Source organism: Rhinatrema bivittatum, chromosome 8, assembly GCF_901001135.1.
Source record: "Rhinatrema bivittatum chromosome 8, aRhiBiv1.1, whole genome shotgun sequence".
NCBI classification, from domain to species: Eukaryota; Metazoa; Chordata; class Amphibia; order Gymnophiona; family Rhinatrematidae; genus Rhinatrema; species Rhinatrema bivittatum.
Genome location: NC_042622.1, coordinates 211,908,873 through 211,929,131, shown reverse-complemented (window position 1 = coordinate 211,929,131; position 20,259 = coordinate 211,908,873). Strand labels below are relative to the sequence as shown.

The following is a 20,259-nucleotide window of genomic DNA, read 5'->3' as shown; positions in this document are numbered from 1 at the left end:
TGTAGCTTGCTTACTGCGGCGGCTACTACCCCTAACTAATCAAGCTAGATATTTCACTTGGATGCAGCTCCATCACTGCTCTCTACATTAAAGGTGGGGGTGGAAGGGAAATAGAACCAAGAGCTAAGAGAAACAGATAAGTATGAGAGACAAAATGTGTGAAGCTTGCTGGGCAGACTGGATGGGCCATTTGGTCTTCTTCTGCCGTCATTTCTATGTTTCTATATGTTTCCTTTGGCTAGTGCCTGTGTTTCTAAATATTTTTCCACCCCTGATGGAAGAGGGTGGAAAAATCAGCTTTTCTAGAGCAGCAGCTTTGTGACAGTCTTTTTACTTAAGTGCTAATTGAGAACTGTAATAATATGTACATAAGAGTATGACATTCCCAGGGTCTGTACTGTAAGCTCCTGTCTCTTTATATGTCTGTTTATACGCTAATTTAAACAAGTGGTGGTACTAGTAATGATGTGCAAAGAACAAAGTCCCTCTACCAGAAGCTTACGCGTCTTATAATTGTCCCAGAAAGTTACATTCTGCAGTCAGGTTCAAAATGTCTGAATGGTAAAGAATTATCTCCATCTGGTGAAGGTCATAACTGTGTAGAAATTCATCGTTTCGTTATAAAACTGTTTAGTCTGACCTCACCTTTAAGACTACTTTCCTGTTAAAAATATTTTCTTTTGACTTTTTTTTTTCTTTTGAACCTTGTAACTTTGGCTTTAACATGGATTTTATTTAGATCAACAGTATTCACCAAGTTAAAGCCCTGAATATTTTTCAGGAAACCATCACTATAAAAAGCTTAAATCCGGGATCCGTCTCTGGTTTAAGCTTTCTATAGTGATGGTTTCCTGAAAAATCGTCTCGGTGGCAGTGCTGTGGACTGCCATGCAGAGATACCCACATTTGATTCCTGGACTAAGGTCTTCCTCTCCCCAGGTTGGTTGATGATGGGGAGGCAACATTTGCAGAGCCTGGGATGGAGGGAGTTTCAGCCATTGCACAGTGGTTTGGATTTAGGGCCCATGATGAAGAATGCTGTAAATATAATGTACATGATAGTTATTCTATGATCTAATTATTTATTTATATTTACTCAGTTGTTTCTGCTACCCAGTCTCAACAATAGTTACTGTTACTGTAATTGCTTATGTTACCCCTATTTTAGTTTCTTTGTCATTTACTAATTATCTTCAACTGTTATTTGTAAGGGCCCTGCCTAAAAGTTATTTGTTTGATGTAAACCGATACGATGTGTGGACGGCTATCGGTATAGAAGAGATGTTAAATAAATAATAAATAAATAAATTAGATCCTCAGATAGTCAAGAATGAAGGCTCATAGGACCAGATCCCAGCCCTGGTTCCAACTGTGTGATTAAAGGCAGAAGATGAACTGCTGGATCCAAAAAAAGAAAGCAAGCTAAACTTAGGTTGATGTTGTTTGGTTTTTCTCAGAAAACATTTGCTGAGTTCTAGAACAGGGCTCCAGCTTTCTGAATTCCCTGTACGTACCCGGATCAGTCCAGACACCTGGTTTTGCCTCCCCTCCAGCAGATGGAGACAGAAGTTTTTTCAAACAACCCTGCCATATATACCAAGGTGCCACCCACAGTCCCTCAGTCTTACTCTGTCTCCAGCAGATGGTGGAGGTACAAAACCCACAGTCTCTTCTGATTCCCTATTGAAACAAGTTGGTAGTGTAGGATTTAGTCAGGGTCTTGATTGTATTTTGGTGAGCTATCTCTTTTAAGTTTAAAAAAAAAAAGGACAGAGAGCAAGTCCCTCATCAGCTGTTCTGAGAGCCTCCCAGGGGGTTTGTAAGGTCCTGAGGGGACCATCCCTCCTAGTCGAGGCCGCTGCAAAGGGTCAAGGACCCTGCACTTACTGGTCAGCAGCGTTGGGGGTGATACCGGGGAGCCCGGCTCTCTCACCCCCACAGGAGCAGGACCTGTATCCAGAACCAGGGACAGCGAACAGCAAGTTTTTGCAGTTTATTTTATGTAAAAAAAAATAAATAAGCATTTGTTGTTTGTGTGGTGCGCGCTGGCTCTCTGCTACTTTGTCTGGTGTCTCTTCATTTTCTTTCTTTTTTTCCATCGCCGTCTTCAATTATTTTCGCGGGCAGCTGATGCCTCTGGGATCCTCATACCGCGTGTGCGGCTCGGCGCGCGCACGCCTCTCGCAGGAAGACCTCTGCTCCAGTTGTGTGCAGGGAGGCGAGGGACCCTCCATTGCCGTTCAGGGGGATTGGAATTTGATTCCGTGTTCGCTGGCGCGTGTCGAGCAGAGTGCAGAGTTGGCTGATGACCCGTTCCCGCTGAGCGCGGGAACGGAGGCCATTTTGGGCACCTTTAGAGAAGCCACGCGGGCAGCGATGGGGGAGGGGACTCTGCCCCCCTCGCTATTCCCTCAGCAAATACCGTCCGGGGGGGGGGGGGGGGGCGCTCCTGCGGGGGCAGCCTCTCCTTTGCAGGTGGGATAGCCCTGCGGGGGCTACTGATTCCACTTCAGAGTCTTCATTCTCCTCAGAGTTTGTTTTGCTTATGCACAAAGTTTTTAAAGCTAAAAAGGCAGGGAGGCTTGTACTGAAGCCGCAGGCCCAGAGGACACGAAAAAGGGATAGGTGGGTCAGAGCCCCCCCCCCCCCCCGGAACCTAAGGATAAGAGGCCCTTAAGGTCCGTCCCACTGGGGACGGACACACTCTACGTCTCAGGACGAGACCGATCCGCCGGGGAGACCCCTGGGGGGGGGGGCCTGATGCGGACGCACATACTCGGCAAGGAACCAGCAAAGGATCTCAGGCGATGGAAGGGGACGATCGTCTATTTAAGAAAGATGAGCTGGCTCCGCTTTTCCAGTTATCCTACAGGAGCTAGGAATAGAGGCTCCTCCGGCTGAATCCCGACTGGGAGCTATGGATCCAGTCTTGCTAGGCCTCAGGGGACCTACGGTTTCCTTTCCTTTCCATTTCTTGGTGACGGATCTCCTGTTCAGAGAGTGGGATACCCCGGATTTAGGTCTGAAGGTAAGCAAGGCCATGGACAAGCTATATCCTCTTCCAGAGGACGCATTGGAGCTTCTTAGAGTTCCTAGGGTGGGCGCAGTGGTGTTGGCTGTTACTAAGAGGTCCACTATCCCAGTTACAGGAGTGATGGCCCTCAAGGATTTACAGGACAGAAAGTTGGAGCTACAGCTCAAGAAAGTCTTTGAAGTGTCTGTGCTGGGGGTCCGCGCAGCGATGTGTAATAATTTTGCTCTGTGTGCGGGTCTTCGCTGGGCCCAACAGCTCCAAGCCAATGCCGATCTTTCTGAGAGGGAGGCTATCCAGGCAAACCGGCTGGAGGCAGTAATCGCCTACAACACAGATGCTCTTTATGACCTGCTGCACACGTCAGCCAGATCCATGGTTTCCACGGTTTCTGCTCGCAGGCTTCTTTGGCTCCGGAATTGGGCTGCAGATGGTTCTTCCAAGGCCCACCTCGGTTCACTGCCTTTTAAAGGAAAGTTGTTTGGCAAGAAATTGGAGGACATGATCCAATCTCTGGGAGAGAACAAGGTTCATAAGCTACCAGTGGACAAGCCTCGGTCACGAGGCTCGTTTGCAGCTCAGGCTCGGTTCCATGGTAGCAGGAGACACGACCGGCGTGGTCTTCCGGGTCGTCCTTTTGCCCAAGCTCAAGCCGGCAACCTTCATGGCCTCAGTCCTTTTGCGGCAGAATATTTGGCAAACCAAATAACCCTCAGTCGGGGGCGGGTGCTAAGGCCTCACAATGAGATACGGCCGGTCCATTCCTCTGTTCAGGTTCTCCAACCGGTATCAAACGTGGGAGCCAGACTGTCGCTATTTTTCGAGGAATCGACCAAAATAATGTCATATCATTGGGTCCTCACCGTGATAAGTCAAGGTTACGCCTTAGATTTTGTACAGAATCCTCGGGGCAAGTTCCTCATCTCTCCATGCAAGTACCGAGAAAAGCGAGAGGCGGTACAAGGCACTCTACAGCGCCTGCTGGACTTGGGGGGGCTATAACACCGTTTCCGTCCGCACAGCAACGCAAAGGCCGCTATTCCATTTACTTCATAGTCCCCAAAAAGGAAGGGACATTCAGACTAATCCTAGATTTAAAAAGAGTCAACAGGTGTCTTCAGATACCGCGTTTCAGAATGGAGACTCTTCGGTTGGTCATCTCCTCTGTCCGACAAGGAGAGTTCCTGGCTTCTCTGGATCTCACAGAAGCATATCTGCATCTGGTCGTCCCACCAGATGTTCCTCAGGTTCTGCATTCTGGGAAATCATTATCAGTTCCGGACTCTGCCTTTCGGCCTCGCCACCGCTCCCCAAACGTTCACCAAGGTGATGGTGATGGTCGCAGCGCAACTCCAGAGGGAAGGCTTTCTGTTGCATCCCTACTTGGACGATTGGCTGGTTCGGGCGAAGTCAAAGCTTCTGTGTCAGACAGCGGTCAGCCGGGTACCACAGCTCTTGTGATCGCTCGTATGGGTGGTCAACCTTGCCAAAAGTCATTTGATCCCTACACAGTCTCTGGAGTTCCTGGGAGCTCTGTTCGACATGAAGCAGGGCAGAGAATTCCTCACAACAGAACGTGTACTCAAGCTTCAGAGTCAGGTGAGGGACCTGTTGTTCCTGTAGAGACCGCAGGTGAGAGATTTACCTGAAGGTTTTGGGATCCATGGCATCCACTCTGGAATTGGTTCCCTGGGCCTTCGCTCATCTGCGTCCCTTACAATCAGCATTGCTGTCCCGTTGGAATCCAGTGTCCGAACAGTTTCACCTACTGCTTCCGCTTACAGACTCCGAGAGAGCCAGTCTTCACTGGTGGCTTGTCTTGGATCATCTGACGTGTGGAGTTCCCCTGGTAATGCCCAACTGGACAGTCGTCACCACGGATGCCAGTCTCTCTGGCTGGGGAGCGGTTTGTCTGGGAAAGTCTGTGCAGGGACGGTGGTCCAGCGAACAATCTCAGTGGTCTATCAACTGCCTGGAGACCAGAGCCGTGGCTCTGGCCTTGCAAGCGTTCCTCCCGCTCCTTCGGGGGAAGTTGGCCAGAGTCTTGTCAAACAATGCAACCATAGTGGCCTACATCAGTTGCCAAGTAGGAACCAGGAGTCGCCCGGTAGCGACGGAGGCGCAACAGTTGATGATCTGGGCGGAACAGAATCTCGTCAGCATTGCAGCATCTCACATCGCCGGGGTAGACAACGTACAGGCAGACTTCCTCAGTCGTCACCAACTCGATCCCGGAGAGTGGGAGCTAGCCGACGAGGCGTTTCAGCTTATCTGCGATCGGTGGGGCACGCCACACATGCATCTGATGGCCACATTCCAGAATGCCAAGGCTCCACGGTTCAACAGTCTGCACAGAGAGACAGGAGCCGAGGGGGTTGATGCCCTGGTCCTTCCCTGGCCACCGAACATCTTACTGTACGTGTTTCCTCCATGGCCTCTGATAGGCAAGGTGATCCGGCGAATAGAGCTTCATCCGGTGGAGGTGATTTTAGTAGCTCCGGAGTGGCCGCGGTGTCCTTGGTTTGCGGACCTACTCAATCTGTCCGCCGCGAAACCTCTACGGTTTTGGGAGTCCGCGGTTCTTCTTCATCAAGGCCCCGTCTGTTTGGAAGAGGCAGGTCGCTTCTGTCTCGCGGCATGGCTTTTGAAAGGCAGCAGCTGAAGAATAAAGGTTATTCGGACGCGGTGGTGGCCACATTATTGAGGTTGCGAAAACCATCTACTTCCTTAGCTTATGTTCGAGTCTGGAAAGTTTTCGAAGTCTGGTGTGCGGAGCACGCAGTGGATCCTACGCGGGCTTTGGTCTCATATTCTAGGTTTTCTTCAAGCTGGTCTTTCTAAAGGCCCATTTTGTAGTTCCCTTCCAGTGCAGGTGGCGGCGCTTGGTTGTCTCCAAGGTAAGGTCCAAGGGGTACCGTTGGCGTTACACCCAGATGTGGCGTGTTTTCTTCCGGGGGGGGGGGGTGTCCTCCCCCCCCCTCCCCTCCCCTCCGCTTGCCATCCGTGTCCTTCTTGGAACCTCAATTTGGTACTTTCGGTCTTGTGTGCGCCGACTTTTGAGCCTATAAAGCGGACATCGCTGAAGGATCTCACGCTGAAGGTGATATTTTTGGTTGCAATTTCTTCGGCCGTCGGGTGTCTGAATTGCAGGCATTGTAATGTAGGGAGCCTTTCTTGTAGATCTCTGATTCAGGGGTGTCCTTGCGGACAGTTCCCTCCTTTATACCAAAGGTGGTGTCTTCTTTTCACTTGAATCAGTCGATTGAGCTTCCCTCCTTCTCCGAGGTGGCGCGATTGGATCCTATGGCACAGGATTTACAGAAACTAATGTTCGCAGGGCTTTGATGCGATATCTAGAGGTTACAAATCCTTTCCGTGTGTCTGACCATCTGTTTGTGTTGTGGAATGGTCCGAAAAGAGGTAGTATGGCCTCAAAGACTACGATAGCTTAAATCTGTTTAGCATATTTACTGCGTGGGAAAATGGTTCCGGTGGGCCTTCGTGCCCATTCTACACGGTCACACGCCACTTCTTGGGCGGAATGTCATCAAGTGTCGCCCCAGGAAATTTGCAGGGCGGCTACTTGGAAATCATTGCACACTTTTGCAAGGCATTACCGATTTTGGATGTTCAAGCTTCGAATTCCGGCGGATTTGGAGAAGGGATGCTCCAAGCGGGCCTCTCTGTAAGTTGGCTCTGGTACATCTCAGGTGTCTGGCTGATTCGGGTATGTACAGGGAAAGAAAAATTAGTTTCTTACCTGATAATTTTTGTTCCTGTAGTACCACAGATCAGTCCAGAGCCCCGCCCATGGCTGTGTACTCTAAAGTAACGGAGAGTCCGCTCGTATGTTATCTTTTTTCTGGAGATTTGTTCTACCTTATCGCTCGTTCCTTTGGTTCTGCGAGTTCTGTTCCCCGTTGGGGGTTTGACTACGCCTTTTTATAGAAGGAAGGATAGTTAGTTGTGTAGTTTGGTTTTGTTACATTCTGCTTTGACATTACGTAAGACTGAGGGACTGTGGGTGGCACCTTGGTATATATGGCAGGGTTGTTTGAGAGAACCTCTCTGTCTCCATCTGCTGGAGGGGAGGCAAAACCAGGTGTCTGGACTGATCCGTGGTACTACAGGAACGAAAATTATCAGGTAAGAAACTAATTTTCCTTTAACTGTGTGTGTGCAAGCTTAGGCTTCTGCTGTTTTTGAATTGCTGATAAAATATCCAGAGGTTGGATGTCAGATGGATTGAAAGAATAGCTTTCAATTTCTCAGCCCCCTTAGGAACTTGTCTATTTGAAAACCTCCAACTCAAGTGAATGTCAGTGTTACTAGGGCTTTGTACTTTTTCTTGTAGCAATCGGTTCAAATGACCAAATGAAATTGGGTAAAGTTGTTTCTGGCACATATGAGCACCCTCGAATATAAAATCTTTACCAAGGACAGTTTGTTTTGACAGTTATTTGGAGAGCTGTACATTTGTTAAGCAGTAATGACATCATTTCCTGGGTCTTGATCTAATTAGTCTTTAAATCAGTAATGTACACCCAATGAACGTTGAGGGAAAGTTTAGCAAAAGCTGAAAATGATGGGTCTTGCATATTTCTAATGATCGAATGCGGTGGCTTCTTAAGATTAGAGATGTGATAGCATTGCCAGCTCCAACACTGTGCTTTTTATTTGTTGCCAGTGATAGCTTGAGCTCTGGGGACAATTTGTTCCAGACTCAATGTACATACACACCTCAGCGAGCCACAAGAAGTCAGAAGTCAGCCAGCCATGTCAGCAGATCCTCTGCAGTGGCTCCACCTGAAGACTCGGCAGACTCTTCTTCCGAGCCCACACCTCTACACTGGAGGCAGATCTTTCATCGTCATTTCAGCAAAAAGAAGTATGTAAGGAAAAAAAGGGAAAAGTACAGATATAGATATAAGAAGAGAGGTACACCCATGGGAAGACCTCCATCATCCATCCCTCTTTTGGAGCAGAAAAGACGGCTAAAGGACAGAGGATTTCAGTTTCCCTTTGTGGCAAAAAGAGAGCTTCCTTTTCCAATGATTCTTACCTATGAGGTGAGTTGGAATGTCAGCTCTGTCCATGTGAATTGGTATCACTTTCTGTAACATTTTCGTGCTGGTTGTCACGTGTTTTCTAAATATTTTTTATGCTTAGCAAGCAGCTTTGGGGGGCTTTTTCCAATACATGGATAAGATCAAATGTGAACGTCATCTCCAGACATCTTTACATGGAATGGATGAAGGTGAAAGTTCAGAACAGGAGGCACTTGACCTGCATAGACACCAATACTTGGATGATGATGGACCCGTTTCTCCCATTCAGGAGCCAAAGTAAGTTGTCTTAAAGATGCTTCATTTTGCGAAGATTTATAGTCTTTGTACAGGGTAAAGGAAAATTGGTTCTTACCTGCTAATTTTTGTTCTTGTAGTACCACGGATCAGTCCAGACTGTTGGGTTTTGCCTCTTTTCCAGCAGATGGAGCCAGAGAAAAACTTTGAGAGCACCCCCCTCTTAACTGGGTGTAGCACCTGCATCTCCTCAATATTAGAATTCTCAAAGCAGAAAGTGTATTACAACTATTCAACAAGAAAGACAAGCAAGGAGAAGAAAAAAATAAACAAACCAACAATGTACATGTGAAGTTTTGTGATCGGGACAAGGAGAACCCCGTACCCAACTGGATCCTGTAGTGGAGCTGAAAAACAATGTTATTAAGCATGCCCACGTTCAAAGGGTGGGCATCTGGACTGATCCATGGTACTACAGGAATGAAAATTAGCAGGTAAGAACCAATTTTCCTTTCTCTGTACGTAACCGGATCAGTCCAGACTGCTGGGATGTACCAAAGCTTCCCTATCTGGGGTGGGCCCTTGAGAGTCCCGCTGGAATGACACTGTTCCCAAAACTGGCAACTTCTGGTGCCTGTACGTCCAAATGATAATGTTTGGCAAAGGTGTGTAAAGACTTCCAGGTCGCCTCTCTGCAAAATTCTTGTGGTGAAACCAACTGACACTCTGCCCAGGAAGCTGCCAGTGACTGAATGGAATGTACTTTCAAACCTTCCGGGACAGGTTGTCCATGACATATATATAAGCGGAAGCAATAGCCTCTTTCAACCAACGAGCTATGGTCGCTTTTGACGCATTGTACCCCTTCTTAGTGCCACTCCAGAGAACAAAAAGATGATCGGAGACTCGAAAAGCCCTCAAGATAACGTAAGAGGGCCCTCCTGACATCTAGACGCCTCAGTTCTCTAGAGTGAGGGGGATCCAGCTGAATATCGGTAAAAGCTGGAAGCACCATTGACTGGTTTAAGTGGAAAGCTGAGACCACCTTCGGTAGAAGGGAAGGAACTGTTCTGAGGGAAACCCCAGAATCAGAAATTTGTAAAAGAAAGGTTCCTTGCACAAAAGTACTTGGGGCTCCGACATCCTCCGAGCTGAGCAGATTGCCACCAAAAACAGTCTTCAGAGTTGAATCCTTCAAGGTGGTCTTCTTAAGAGGTACAAAATGGGCTTCGCACAAGACTCATAGCTCCAAGACGGACATACCGGCTGAACGGGGGGATTCAAGTGTTTCGCATCTCGGAGAAAATGTACCACATCCGGATGTGGTATATGTAAAGCATTTTAAGCTAAGTTCTTGTTTCAATGTAAACCGATGTGATATTCAGTATATGTTGGTATATAAAATTGCTAAATAAAATAAATAAAATGTGCTTCCAGGGGTGCCCCATGAAGCTTGCCTTTCAGGCATCTCAAGCCGCAACCTGCAACCGGAGGGAATTAAAAGATAATCCTTTGCTGAGGCCTTTGTACAAGAAAGTTAGAATCTGCGCCACTGAGGACTGTTGGGGAAGGACTCCCTGCTCATGACACCAAGATTCGAAGACCTTCCAAACTTGGACGTAAGTTAAAGTAGTAGAGGCCGTCTGGGCTTGAAGCAGGGTGGTAATAACGTCTTCCGGATAGCCCTTCTTTCTTAACTACTTTCTTTCAAAAGCCAGGCCGCTAGACAAAAGTGATCCACCTGGTCGAAAAATATAGAGCCTTAATGAAGCAGGTTTGGAAGATGACTTAGTCTTAGGGGACCGTCCACTGCAAGGTTGACTAGGTTGGCGACCCAGGGCCTCCGGGGCCACGAGGATTACCTGCCTTGGGTGAACTTCTATCCTGCTGAGAAGCTTGCCTATCAGAGGCCACGGAGGGAACACATAAAGCAGAACATCGTGCAGCCATAGGAGTACTAGGGCATTGATCCCTTCTGCTCTGTCTTCTCTTCTGTGACTTGGCATTTGTTCGAGTCGCCATCAAATCTAGATGAGTGCCCCCATCTGCGCGAGATGAGGGTCATCGCTTCCCACGACAGCTCCCACTCTCTGGGGTCTATCCTTTGGCGGCTCAGAAAATCCGCTTGCACATTGTCTGCTCCCGCTATATGTGATGCCGCCAGTAAGGCTAAATGCTGTTCTGCCCAGGATATCAGCTGCTCCGCTTCCAGAGCTTCCTGACGACTTTTGGTTCCCCCTTGACAGTTGATGTAGGCCACTGCCATCGCATTGTCCGACAGAACCCGTACTGCCCGGTTGCACAAGATCGGAAGGAACCTCTATAATGGTCTCTAGGGGATTGATGGACCACTGCGCCTCCTCTGTCAACCATAGGCCCTGTACTGACTGGGATTGGCACACCCCCCCCCGCCCCCCCAACCGGTGAGGCTGGTGTCCGTGGTCACTATCACCCACTGAGGCACTTCGAGGTCCACGCCGCACCTCAAGTGTTTGCGGACAAGCCACCAACCAAGGCTGGACCTGGCGGATGCTGTGAGTGGTAAGGCCACCTGGAACTCCTCCGACATTGGGTCCTAACAGGATAGCAACGCCTTCTGTAAGGGCTTCATATGAACAAACGCCCACGAGACCAACTCCAGAGTGGACGACATGGAGCCAAGGACCTGCAAATAATCCCAGACTCTGGGCATCGAAGCTGCCAAAAGATGTTGAATTTGAGACTGCAACTTCAGGATTTGGTCCTCCACTAGGAAGACCTTACCCACTCAGGTATTGAATTGTGCTCCTAAGAAATCCAGAACCCGAGAAGGATGAAGATGACTCTTGGACTGGTTGATAACCTAACCGAGGGACCTCAAATGGAACAAGACCTTGTCCACTGCTTGCTTGCAGAACTCCTCTGACTTTGTGCAGATGAGCCAGTCGTCCAGGTACAGGTGAACTAGCACTCCCTCCCGTCGGAGGGCCGCTGCCGCCACCATCACCATCACCTTGGTGAATGTGCGCAGAGCTGTAGCCAGACTGACGGGAGGGCACAGAACTGGAAATGCATTCTGAGGATCATGAATCTGAAAAACCTCTGGTGATCCCTATGTGCAGGTAGGGCTCCGTTAGATCTAGAGAAGCCAAAAACTTCCCTCGTTGTACAGCCACTCTGACCGAGCGCAGGGTCTCCACCCAAAAACGCGGGACTCTCAGGGTCTTGTTTACATGCTTCATGTCCAGAATTGGGGGAAGGAGCCTTCTTTCTTTGGCACCATGAAGTAAATGGAATACCGGCCAGTTCCCCATTCTTTCAGGGGAACAGGAATGATGGCCCCCAGACTGAGTAAACACTGGATTGTTTGTCGAATGATCTGTTTTTTCAGTGGGGAGCCGCATGGAGAGACCATAAACAGGTCTTGCAGAGGCCAAGCAAAATCTAAAGAGTAGCAGCATTCCATGACACTTAGAACCCACTAGTCCAACGTTATTTTGACCCATTCTCGTGAAAAAGGGCCAGCTGGCAGCCTATCGCTAGGATAGATGAACGGATCAGCTGTATCTCATTGAGAAGACTTGGACCAGAGGAGCCCCTGACTGGCCCCATCTCGGCTCTCCCTGCGCTCTAGAAAGGATTGAGAACTCCCCGAGGGCTGTTCTCTTTGTAACTGCTAACACCAAAGCGTCTACCTTGGGCACCTTCAAAAGCTCCAGCGTCTCCACCAGCAAGGGATAAAGCTTGTCCATAGCCCAACCCACTCTCAAACCCATTTCAGGAGTATTCCACTCCCGGACCATAAGTTGTTTCACCATATGGTGAAAAGGAAAGGTCTTAGCTGGATCTCGTAAGCCAGCTATGACAGGGTCCACTATGTCCTTGCCTTAATTATCCGCCAGGACATGTGGGATCAGAGGGTCCATTTCTTCCCTCTGAAATAAACGCACAACTTTCGGATCATCACCATCAACAGGAAGTGACTTTTCCAGCTCTTCGTCCTGATCACCACTAAGGAGAGGAAGGTCTGCAACCGAATCATGAGCTGCGGACACCGTGGGGTCAGATGATTCCGAGGGGGGAGTCACCAGCATCACTTTGAGATGAAGGCCCCCTGATCTTCCGAATTCTAACTGTCCCCTGTGGCTCTTGTCTCTTGGGGACCTTTGCGGGCTGGCCTTTGGCTGGTTTGCGCTGCGGGAGGGCACCTGGGCGGACCTGACTGCCAGATAGGTTTCGTGCATTAAATGCACGAAGTCCGCAGTAACACCAGTAGGGCCTCTAGAACCCACAAGGTCTGCGGCGAAACCAGACGGGCCCCTAGAACCCCTATCCAGGGGATTGGGCTCCTCCTCTGAAAAATCAGGGAAGGAGTCTTGATGACCCTCAGGACTTAATTCGGCTGGAGACAAATTGGGTAGGAGATCTCCCTCTCCTGCTGCCCTCTGCTTAGCTGTTCTGAGAGATTCCAAAATGGCCACCATTCCTGCGCTCAGCGGGAATGGATCGGCCTTGAGAGCCGGGGCAGAGGACCATTTGCCTGTACTGCAGGCTTTGCCTGCTTTTGCTCCCACCGCCCCCGAGGAACCCTCCTCCGGGGAGGCAAAAAACACAGAGCCCAGAGCAGGATAGTCGCGAACAGGGCTTCCCACAGGCCGAACATAGAGACCCTCGCGGCATGGCGGCAGGAAAGGGGGGGGAGGGGGGGGGCGCGCCAACAACATATGCTTGAGGGAAAAGACCGGGAATCCGAGATGCGGACAACCGATCGTTCTGACTCTGGCCACTACTTGCAACCCGTGCCAGGTGTCAGCAATCCTAACTCTTTTTTTAGTTTACCAGCCCAGGAAGGTTTCTCTGGATCCACAAAGGGAGGGGGTGGGAGGGACCGGACTACCGGTATCGCCCCTGGTGCCACCTAAAAGAGGGAGCAACTTTGGGCCACCGATCCTCTCTCCTGAAAAGCCTGCTACCAAGGGGGATAGTCCCACCAGGACCTGCCAACCTCCTGGGAGGACTGACCGTTCTTTCTTGTCCTGCTCGAACTGCTTGAGAAAAGTTGATGCTTTTGGCTTAGTTTTGTTTTCTTCCTTGGGGGGTTTTTTGTTTTTTTTTTTTGTTAGGGTTTTCTTAAAAAAAAACAACCCTATCTGTCAGAGCCACAGGTTGTGCACCACCTCCATCTGCTGGAGACAGAGAAATACTAAGGAGATGCAGGTGCTGCACCTAGTTAAGGGGGATGCTATCAAATTTTCTCTCTGTCTCCATCTACTGGAAGGGAGGCAAAACCCAGCAGTCTGGACTGAGCCGGGTACGTACAGGGAACTTGATATCGATTATCTTTCTTATTTTTTCTTGTCTGGCAGCAATCTTCTAGTTCATAGGTTCCAGTCCAAGGGAATATAGTTCATAGGTTCCAGTCCAAGGGAATATAGTCCTGACTGAGACTACAATGCCACATTCCTTCATTTTCAGCTACCCAGAATTTTCCTATTTTTATCAATCTCATTCCCTCGCCCAAGCATTGCAACTGCAGTCTTCTGGCTGAGATGTATAGCCCAATGTTGCCTATGTAACTGGGACAAGTGTGCTCTTAAGCCAACCAATACGCTTCACTGTTGAGCTATGACTGGGAAGACTCTTACTCCTGAGTACTCTAAAGCCAGGGTACCCCATCCTTCAGATCGATACTGTAAAGTGCGGCTGGAGATTCCCCGTCTGTAACTCGCTGTGGGTGCACAATTCGGACGTGTAAGGCGATCCTGCGATACAGTCTCCAGTTTCACGCGTCCTTAGCGCTTCTTGAAACCGACCCGTAACCCCTTCCGCACGCAGCATGTATATCAGATGTAAACGATCGAGTTAGCTATTCCCTCCCATACAGTGACGCGCGCCCCGACTATCGCTATTTTACCCTGCCGTTTTGCCCCGCGTTTAACCTGCTAACTTACCGCCTACCCCTGCGTTACAGGCAGGGGCAATGGTAGACGGCAAACTTTCCCTCAAATCATTGCACTACACATACGATTCCTTAAATTAACTTAAAACAATAATGCTAGATACATATATACAAACATTTGCAGCAAGCCCCGCTTTTGGTAAAGTTGTTATATATATCCGCCGCCCGGATAAACGCGCGCCCACCCGCCCGCTGGCTCCCGCCGCCGCCTGGATGAACGGGTGCCCGCCGGCTCCCGCCGCCGCCTGGATAAACACGCGTGGAGATGGGGGATTCGGAAAGTGACATCTAGGTATTTATATATATATATATAACAACTTTTGTTTTGTTTTAGTTTTCGCCCTGCGCCTTGCTTCGGGAGGGGGGAAACCATCCACTTCCTGGTACCTGACATTTGAAATGACAGGTACCAGCGCACCCAGGATACTGTATAGGCGCTGTATTAAGCGCCTATACAGTAAAATGGGTTGCGCGGGCCTAACGCTTTGCCTAACGCTTCGCAGACGCGGCTTGCATTTGCAAGCAATTTAAATAGAGTATCGAGCGATATGTGAAGAGAACTGTGCGTGCGGGGAACGAGGGTGCGCCCGGCACTGCCGCACGCTTTCTAACGCAGCATAACTGTATCGACCTGCTTGTTAGGTAAAGCAACAGGAGCCAGATTTGGGAATCAAATCCATGCCTTTTGCACAGCTGAAAATCCAAAGATCTTAACTGAATTTTTAGTTGGTTTTTGGGTTGAGAGAGTAATGGTTGCAACTGCAGTAGTGAATCGGAAGGAGATGGTGAGGCCACGCAAGTCCTGTGTTGATGTCCTCTCCTGTTGCTACCATCTGAACAATGGGGGGGGGGGGGGGCAGGTCCAGGACCAAGGTGTGTACTGCTTTCAGCTCTGAGCTGGCCTACTGAACCCTGGACAGCTGCCCTATTTGGCCTCCACATCCCTGGCCCTGTCGGCATGTCCAGTATTGCAGTTTGTTTAGTGTCTAACCCTAGCAATTAAAGAACAGAAGGATAATAGTAAAACTTAGGGGTCTCCCAGCTTAAACATAGGAGACCTTGTGCTCTTTTTGTCATAAACTCTGTCAGCAGTAGGTAAAGTTGCTGACAAAGTTCACATTTATATTACCCTTGTACATAATTGTGCACCATTACTTTTCAGCAAAGAATATGATCCCACAGAACCTGATGAATATGATGCCAAAATAGTAGTAAGTATACACTAGATTCCTTTTTTGTAAACTTCAGGTAAACCATGTTAAGTGAAATAAAATTCATGTTGCTTGGTTTTTTATTTCATGAATAAAATTAATTCTTGGAGCTTCTGACACTAGCAGAATGAAGTCACCATAACTGAGTTGTCAGTGTCTCCAGCCCATCTTCCTAACAAGAAGATTCGTGCAGAACTAATGGAGCCTGCTTTCTGGAATGTGTGCACATTGGCATGTATATATGGATCCCAAAAATAAATACACCTGTTGGGATCCTCAAAGACCTTCTCATTATGTCCTAAAAAGTAGTTGTGGCTAGGATACCAAACACAAAGTTTATTAGGGGGATTCACATACACACATATTGCAATCTCATAAGCCTTCTCTTTGAAAAGTAGGTTAAATATTTGTAGAGAATTTAAGCGATATGCATGACAGTCTTATCGTGCTGCACTGAAACCTGGGGAAAACCAATAGGGAAAGCAGTGTAGAGCAGGAGTTCTCAACTCAGTCATTTTCAGGATATCCATAATGAATGTGCATAAGAGAGATTTGCATGGAATGGATGCAGTGCATGCAAATCTCATGCATATTTCATTGTAGATATCCTAAAAACCCGACTGGCTAGGTGTATCACAAGGAATGGGTTGAGAGCCACTGGTGTAGACCAATCATTTTGCTCTCTATTTCCCTTAAAATAATGATCAGTAAGTTGTAGATGTTATCTCTATGTTGGACTAGCTTTGGGGAGCTGTGCCCCTTGTATTGGATCTGTGAAAGAACATGTAATTCAAACACAGTTTACTCTGTGTTTCTTTAATATTTAGGGCTATATAATAATTTTTCAAATGCTTACATATGTAAAATGAAATAAATTAATAATAGTGTACCAGTGGCAGCGAGCCTTTTGCGTTCAGGTTAGCTATAAAATAGAACAGTCTGACCTTTAGTGGATGCCAACATCTGGAGCAACTTTCTCTTTAATGCTACTTCATACACACATGGAGTAGGATTTCCTAACACTATACCGAATTGTTAAAATCCATAATTTCCTCTTTGTGTTTAGGAGAACAGCTGTTTCATACTGAGTTGTAATATTCCAATCAAGAAAAGGAGGAGGAAAAAAATATAAAACTGGTACAAGATAAAGCAGGAGGTGAAGAGTGACAAGCAGTATTTGGAGTATCTTCACCATTGTGCACTAGGAACATGGATCTGTAATCCGGACTGAGGAAAGAGCATTTCTGTCTGTTATCTTCCAGTCAAGCCCTGGCTGGTAAAGGAGCTAAAGGTGATGGATGCAGCAGTCCATCGGCAGTTTGTGTATGAAACCCTCCACTTTCTCTAAGTGGTTCTCACATAGGAGTCAGTGATTTTGTATTTGAAATGCGTGGACAATTCTCTGTCTACAATGGAGACTTTGTCTTTTAGTCAAAAATATTTGATTTTCTCCTCTGGATCTTGCCTAAGCATTCCCTTCCTAGTCTGCATTTCTGCAGTTATTTTTCCTTCTTGCCACATCTCCCTCTTCCACTGAAGTTCATAAAGTCCTGAGAAGAATGGTGTGATTTCATTTGTCATCTTTTGATGGCAGAAAAGTTCAGATGTAGACTTCTTGCATCAAGAAAATGCACAAGTTCTCCCTTAGAACAAACTGAAGTCTTTAATTTTATATTAAGATGTGTGAGTTTGTATCCACTACTGTCATGTTTGGCTTACTAGATATTAGCTATTGAACTGCCTAAAGATTGTTTCAGATATAAAATTGCAAGGTTAAAAGCCATTCTTTAAATAAATGTTTTGTATATTTAACACAAAATAATGTGTAAGTGGATGAAGTGTCTCTTATGTGGTTTTTCTTCTAATAAATGCTAACAGGTTCCCTTGAAGCTGTGTACATGCATGCTCATGCACAATTTTTCCCCTCAACAGATGAAGGCTGCGATGGAGCTCATCCTGCCGTGGGCTGAAGAGAAGAGGCAGTCCTGAACGTGTGTGTGTGTATGAATGAGTTTTAAAAAGAATTCCATTTATTAAAAAACATTTGACTGTTCCCTGTACATACCCGGATCAGCCCAGACTCCTGGGTTTCCCCCAGCAGATGGAGACAAGAGAAGTATTCAAAACAAAACTATATAGGATGGTGCCACCTACAGTTCGGCAGTATTTGTCTCCAGCAGATGGTGGAAGTGCAAAACCTACAGTCTGGGCTGTTTGCTTAGCATTTCCTAGGATTTAGTTTGTTAGGGTGATTTTGTTCTTGGACAATTTTACTTTAATTGAAAAAAAAAAAGTGAAAAGGAGGATTTCTCAGGAGCAGTGTTGTCTTCAGCCTCCCAGTGGGCAGTGAGGTCCTGAGAGGGCCATCCCCCGCTGGTGTTGAGGCAGCTGCATCACAGGGTTGAGGGCCCTCTTATCCCCCATTTGGCAGCTCTGGGTGAGACACCGGGGAGCCCAGTTCACTCCACCCAGCAGGATCAGGACCTTGGACCACTGCAGGGCAAGAGTATTTTTAAAAAAAAAACCCCAACAAACAAGAGTTACTTTTGGTTTTCGCTGAATGCTGCAGCTCTCTCCTTTCACTGCCTCGGCACGTTTGTGAACTGGGGGTTCTTGATTTCAAATTTTGTTTCTTTTTAGAGTTGTGCTGGTCTTGTTTTCTGCCCGATGCCGCGCTCTCCTGCATGCCGTGCGTGTGGCTTGGCCCGCGCGCGTCTCTCCCGGGAGGGCCTCTGTTCGGCGCGTCTGCTGGGGGGAGGGATCATCTGGAGCCGCAAAAGTTGCTAAACAAGGCTGCCCGAGCTCCTGCAGGATCAACGAAACAGGAGGGTAAGCTATCTAAAAAAAAACCATGAGGGCAACAAAATAGGTTAGACGCCAGTGGGTTGTCCAATATGAAGCTTTATTTGAATGGAGATGTATTCTCTATATATTGTGCCCGACTAAGGCCGAGTTTCGCCCGCAACCGGGGCTGCTTCAGGGGCTAAAACACAACATATATAACTCAATGATATGACATACAAAAACAGTTTAAAACCTTAATTAATTATACATACATGTATATTGGTAACATAAATAAAAAGAAAAACATATGACTGCAACACAGAACAGCAAGCAGTAATTAGAGAATAACAAAGGTAGCGTGATATGATTTTACCTGTATGCTGTAATCATATAATGTATATGAGTATGATCACACAACGATCTATTCAGCTGAGTACTATATCTTTGATTAATACAATGATATAACAGCCCGAAAAAATTCAGTACTAAGGTAAGAGATTTAATTCCCTCCCCTCCTGTTAAACATGGGTGATATGTTACCTACTAAATCTGAAGAACAGAGCATCAAATAAAATTCAACTGTCCCGACCTTTTCAATCTCCTGGGAAGTTTTCAGCTAGAATCAAAAAATAATCTCTACCGTCCGTCAATACTTTTGAGCACTAACAGAGGAACCCTGGCACTTCTTCCAAGCAGTAAACGGACTCCATGTGCTCCTAAAGCTTTCCACAGTATGCCTGAGATGGGCCGTAATTTCTGCCAGTCTTTAAATTTGCTCCACCTTTTGTTGAATTTCCAATGACGGAAGTCGTGAGGATTTCCATTGTCGTGCGATTTCAATCCTGGTAGCTACAAAAATAAAGTTAGCTAAAGTATTGGCGTGTGCTTTCCCCTGGAATAGGGGAAAACCCAATAAAGCTTGAGGGAGAATATAAATAGGAGAACGATATAACCCAGTCAACCAAGCTTCCAACTGTGACCAGAAGGGGGTGAATATTTGTACAATCCCACCACATATGAAAGAAGCTACCAAGGGTCAAGCATCCCCTCCAGCAGCTGCTAGGGAGGGGAGGAGACGTACAATGTAACCTCTCTGGGAAATAATACCAACGCAGTACCATTTTCCAACAGTTTTCAATGATAGGTGAGGCTATGAGACCCCTACCTATATTAGAAAAAAAGAATTCTTCCCATGCACCCTGGGAGAAGGTTCTATGGAGATCTGCTTCCCAAGCCTGTATATAGGCGGGTGTTTGGTATGGTTCGTTACCCAAAAATGCATAAACATTTCAGAGTAATTTAGATGTTTGGTGTATGTTTAAACATAAAAGTTCAAAATCAGATTTTCCTCATGCGACGTGCGTGGGTAGATGGTGGGACTGAGCAAAATGACGGAGCTGGAGATACCTAAATAAATCAGACTGCGCAAGCCCAAATTTCTGGGACAGCTCCATAAAGCCTATCATATTTTGCGCTCCCCAAATCTGCCTCCACGTACAAATACCCCTCCTTTCCCAGTCCCTAAAAGCTGAATTCTCATAACCCGGGGTGAATAAGGAGTTAGCATACAGATAAGTGCTATAATAATATTCCTGAGCACCCACCAACCGTGATTTCTGGGTTTCCCACAACTGCAAAGATAGCAGCATAGACAGTGGCAAGACATTTCGAGGCTGTATAATCCAAGTCTTTTTAGGTTGCCATAAAAGGCTATGAAGTGGTACACGAGCCAACAACTGTTGGCTAAACACTACCCATGGCTTCTGCAAGGCACTCCTATGCCACTCTACCAAAGTCTTGAATCTAGCTGCCAGGTAATAGCATGCTAAATTAGGTATGCCCAGTCCCCCTTGTGATTTGGAGCGATAAAGAATCTTACTCGCAATTCTACGTCTCCTACCCCCCCATAGGTAATTTAACAGACGTTTCTGCCATTTAACAAGACTTTGTTTAGAGACAGCTAATGGAAGTGTTTGGAAGAGGTAGAGAAAT

General features: G+C 47.3%; 1 protein-coding gene across 2 annotated transcripts in view; it reads left to right on the top strand.

Annotated features, from left to right (window-relative positions):
* Positions 1-17,443, top strand: part of TAF1D (TATA-box binding protein associated factor, RNA polymerase I subunit D) — a 36,369-nt gene extending 18,926 nt beyond the window's left edge. Inside the window, exons 3-7 of one of the 2 annotated variants that reach the window (XR_003858257.1) lie at positions 7,719-8,100; positions 8,201-8,376; positions 8,475-9,953; positions 15,435-15,483; positions 16,550-17,443. Coding sequence is in view for 1 of the 2 variants with exons in the window: in XM_029613030.1 (XP_029468890.1) it covers positions 7,719-8,100; positions 8,201-8,376; positions 15,435-15,483; positions 16,550-16,615 (673 nt within the window). In the remaining variant the exon portion in view is untranslated. The remainder of the gene's footprint in view (positions 1-7,718; positions 8,101-8,200; positions 8,377-8,474; positions 9,954-15,434; positions 15,484-16,549) is intronic. The other variant, XM_029613030.1, reaches the window with a different exon arrangement.
* Positions 17,444-20,259: the final 2,816 nt, after the last annotated feature.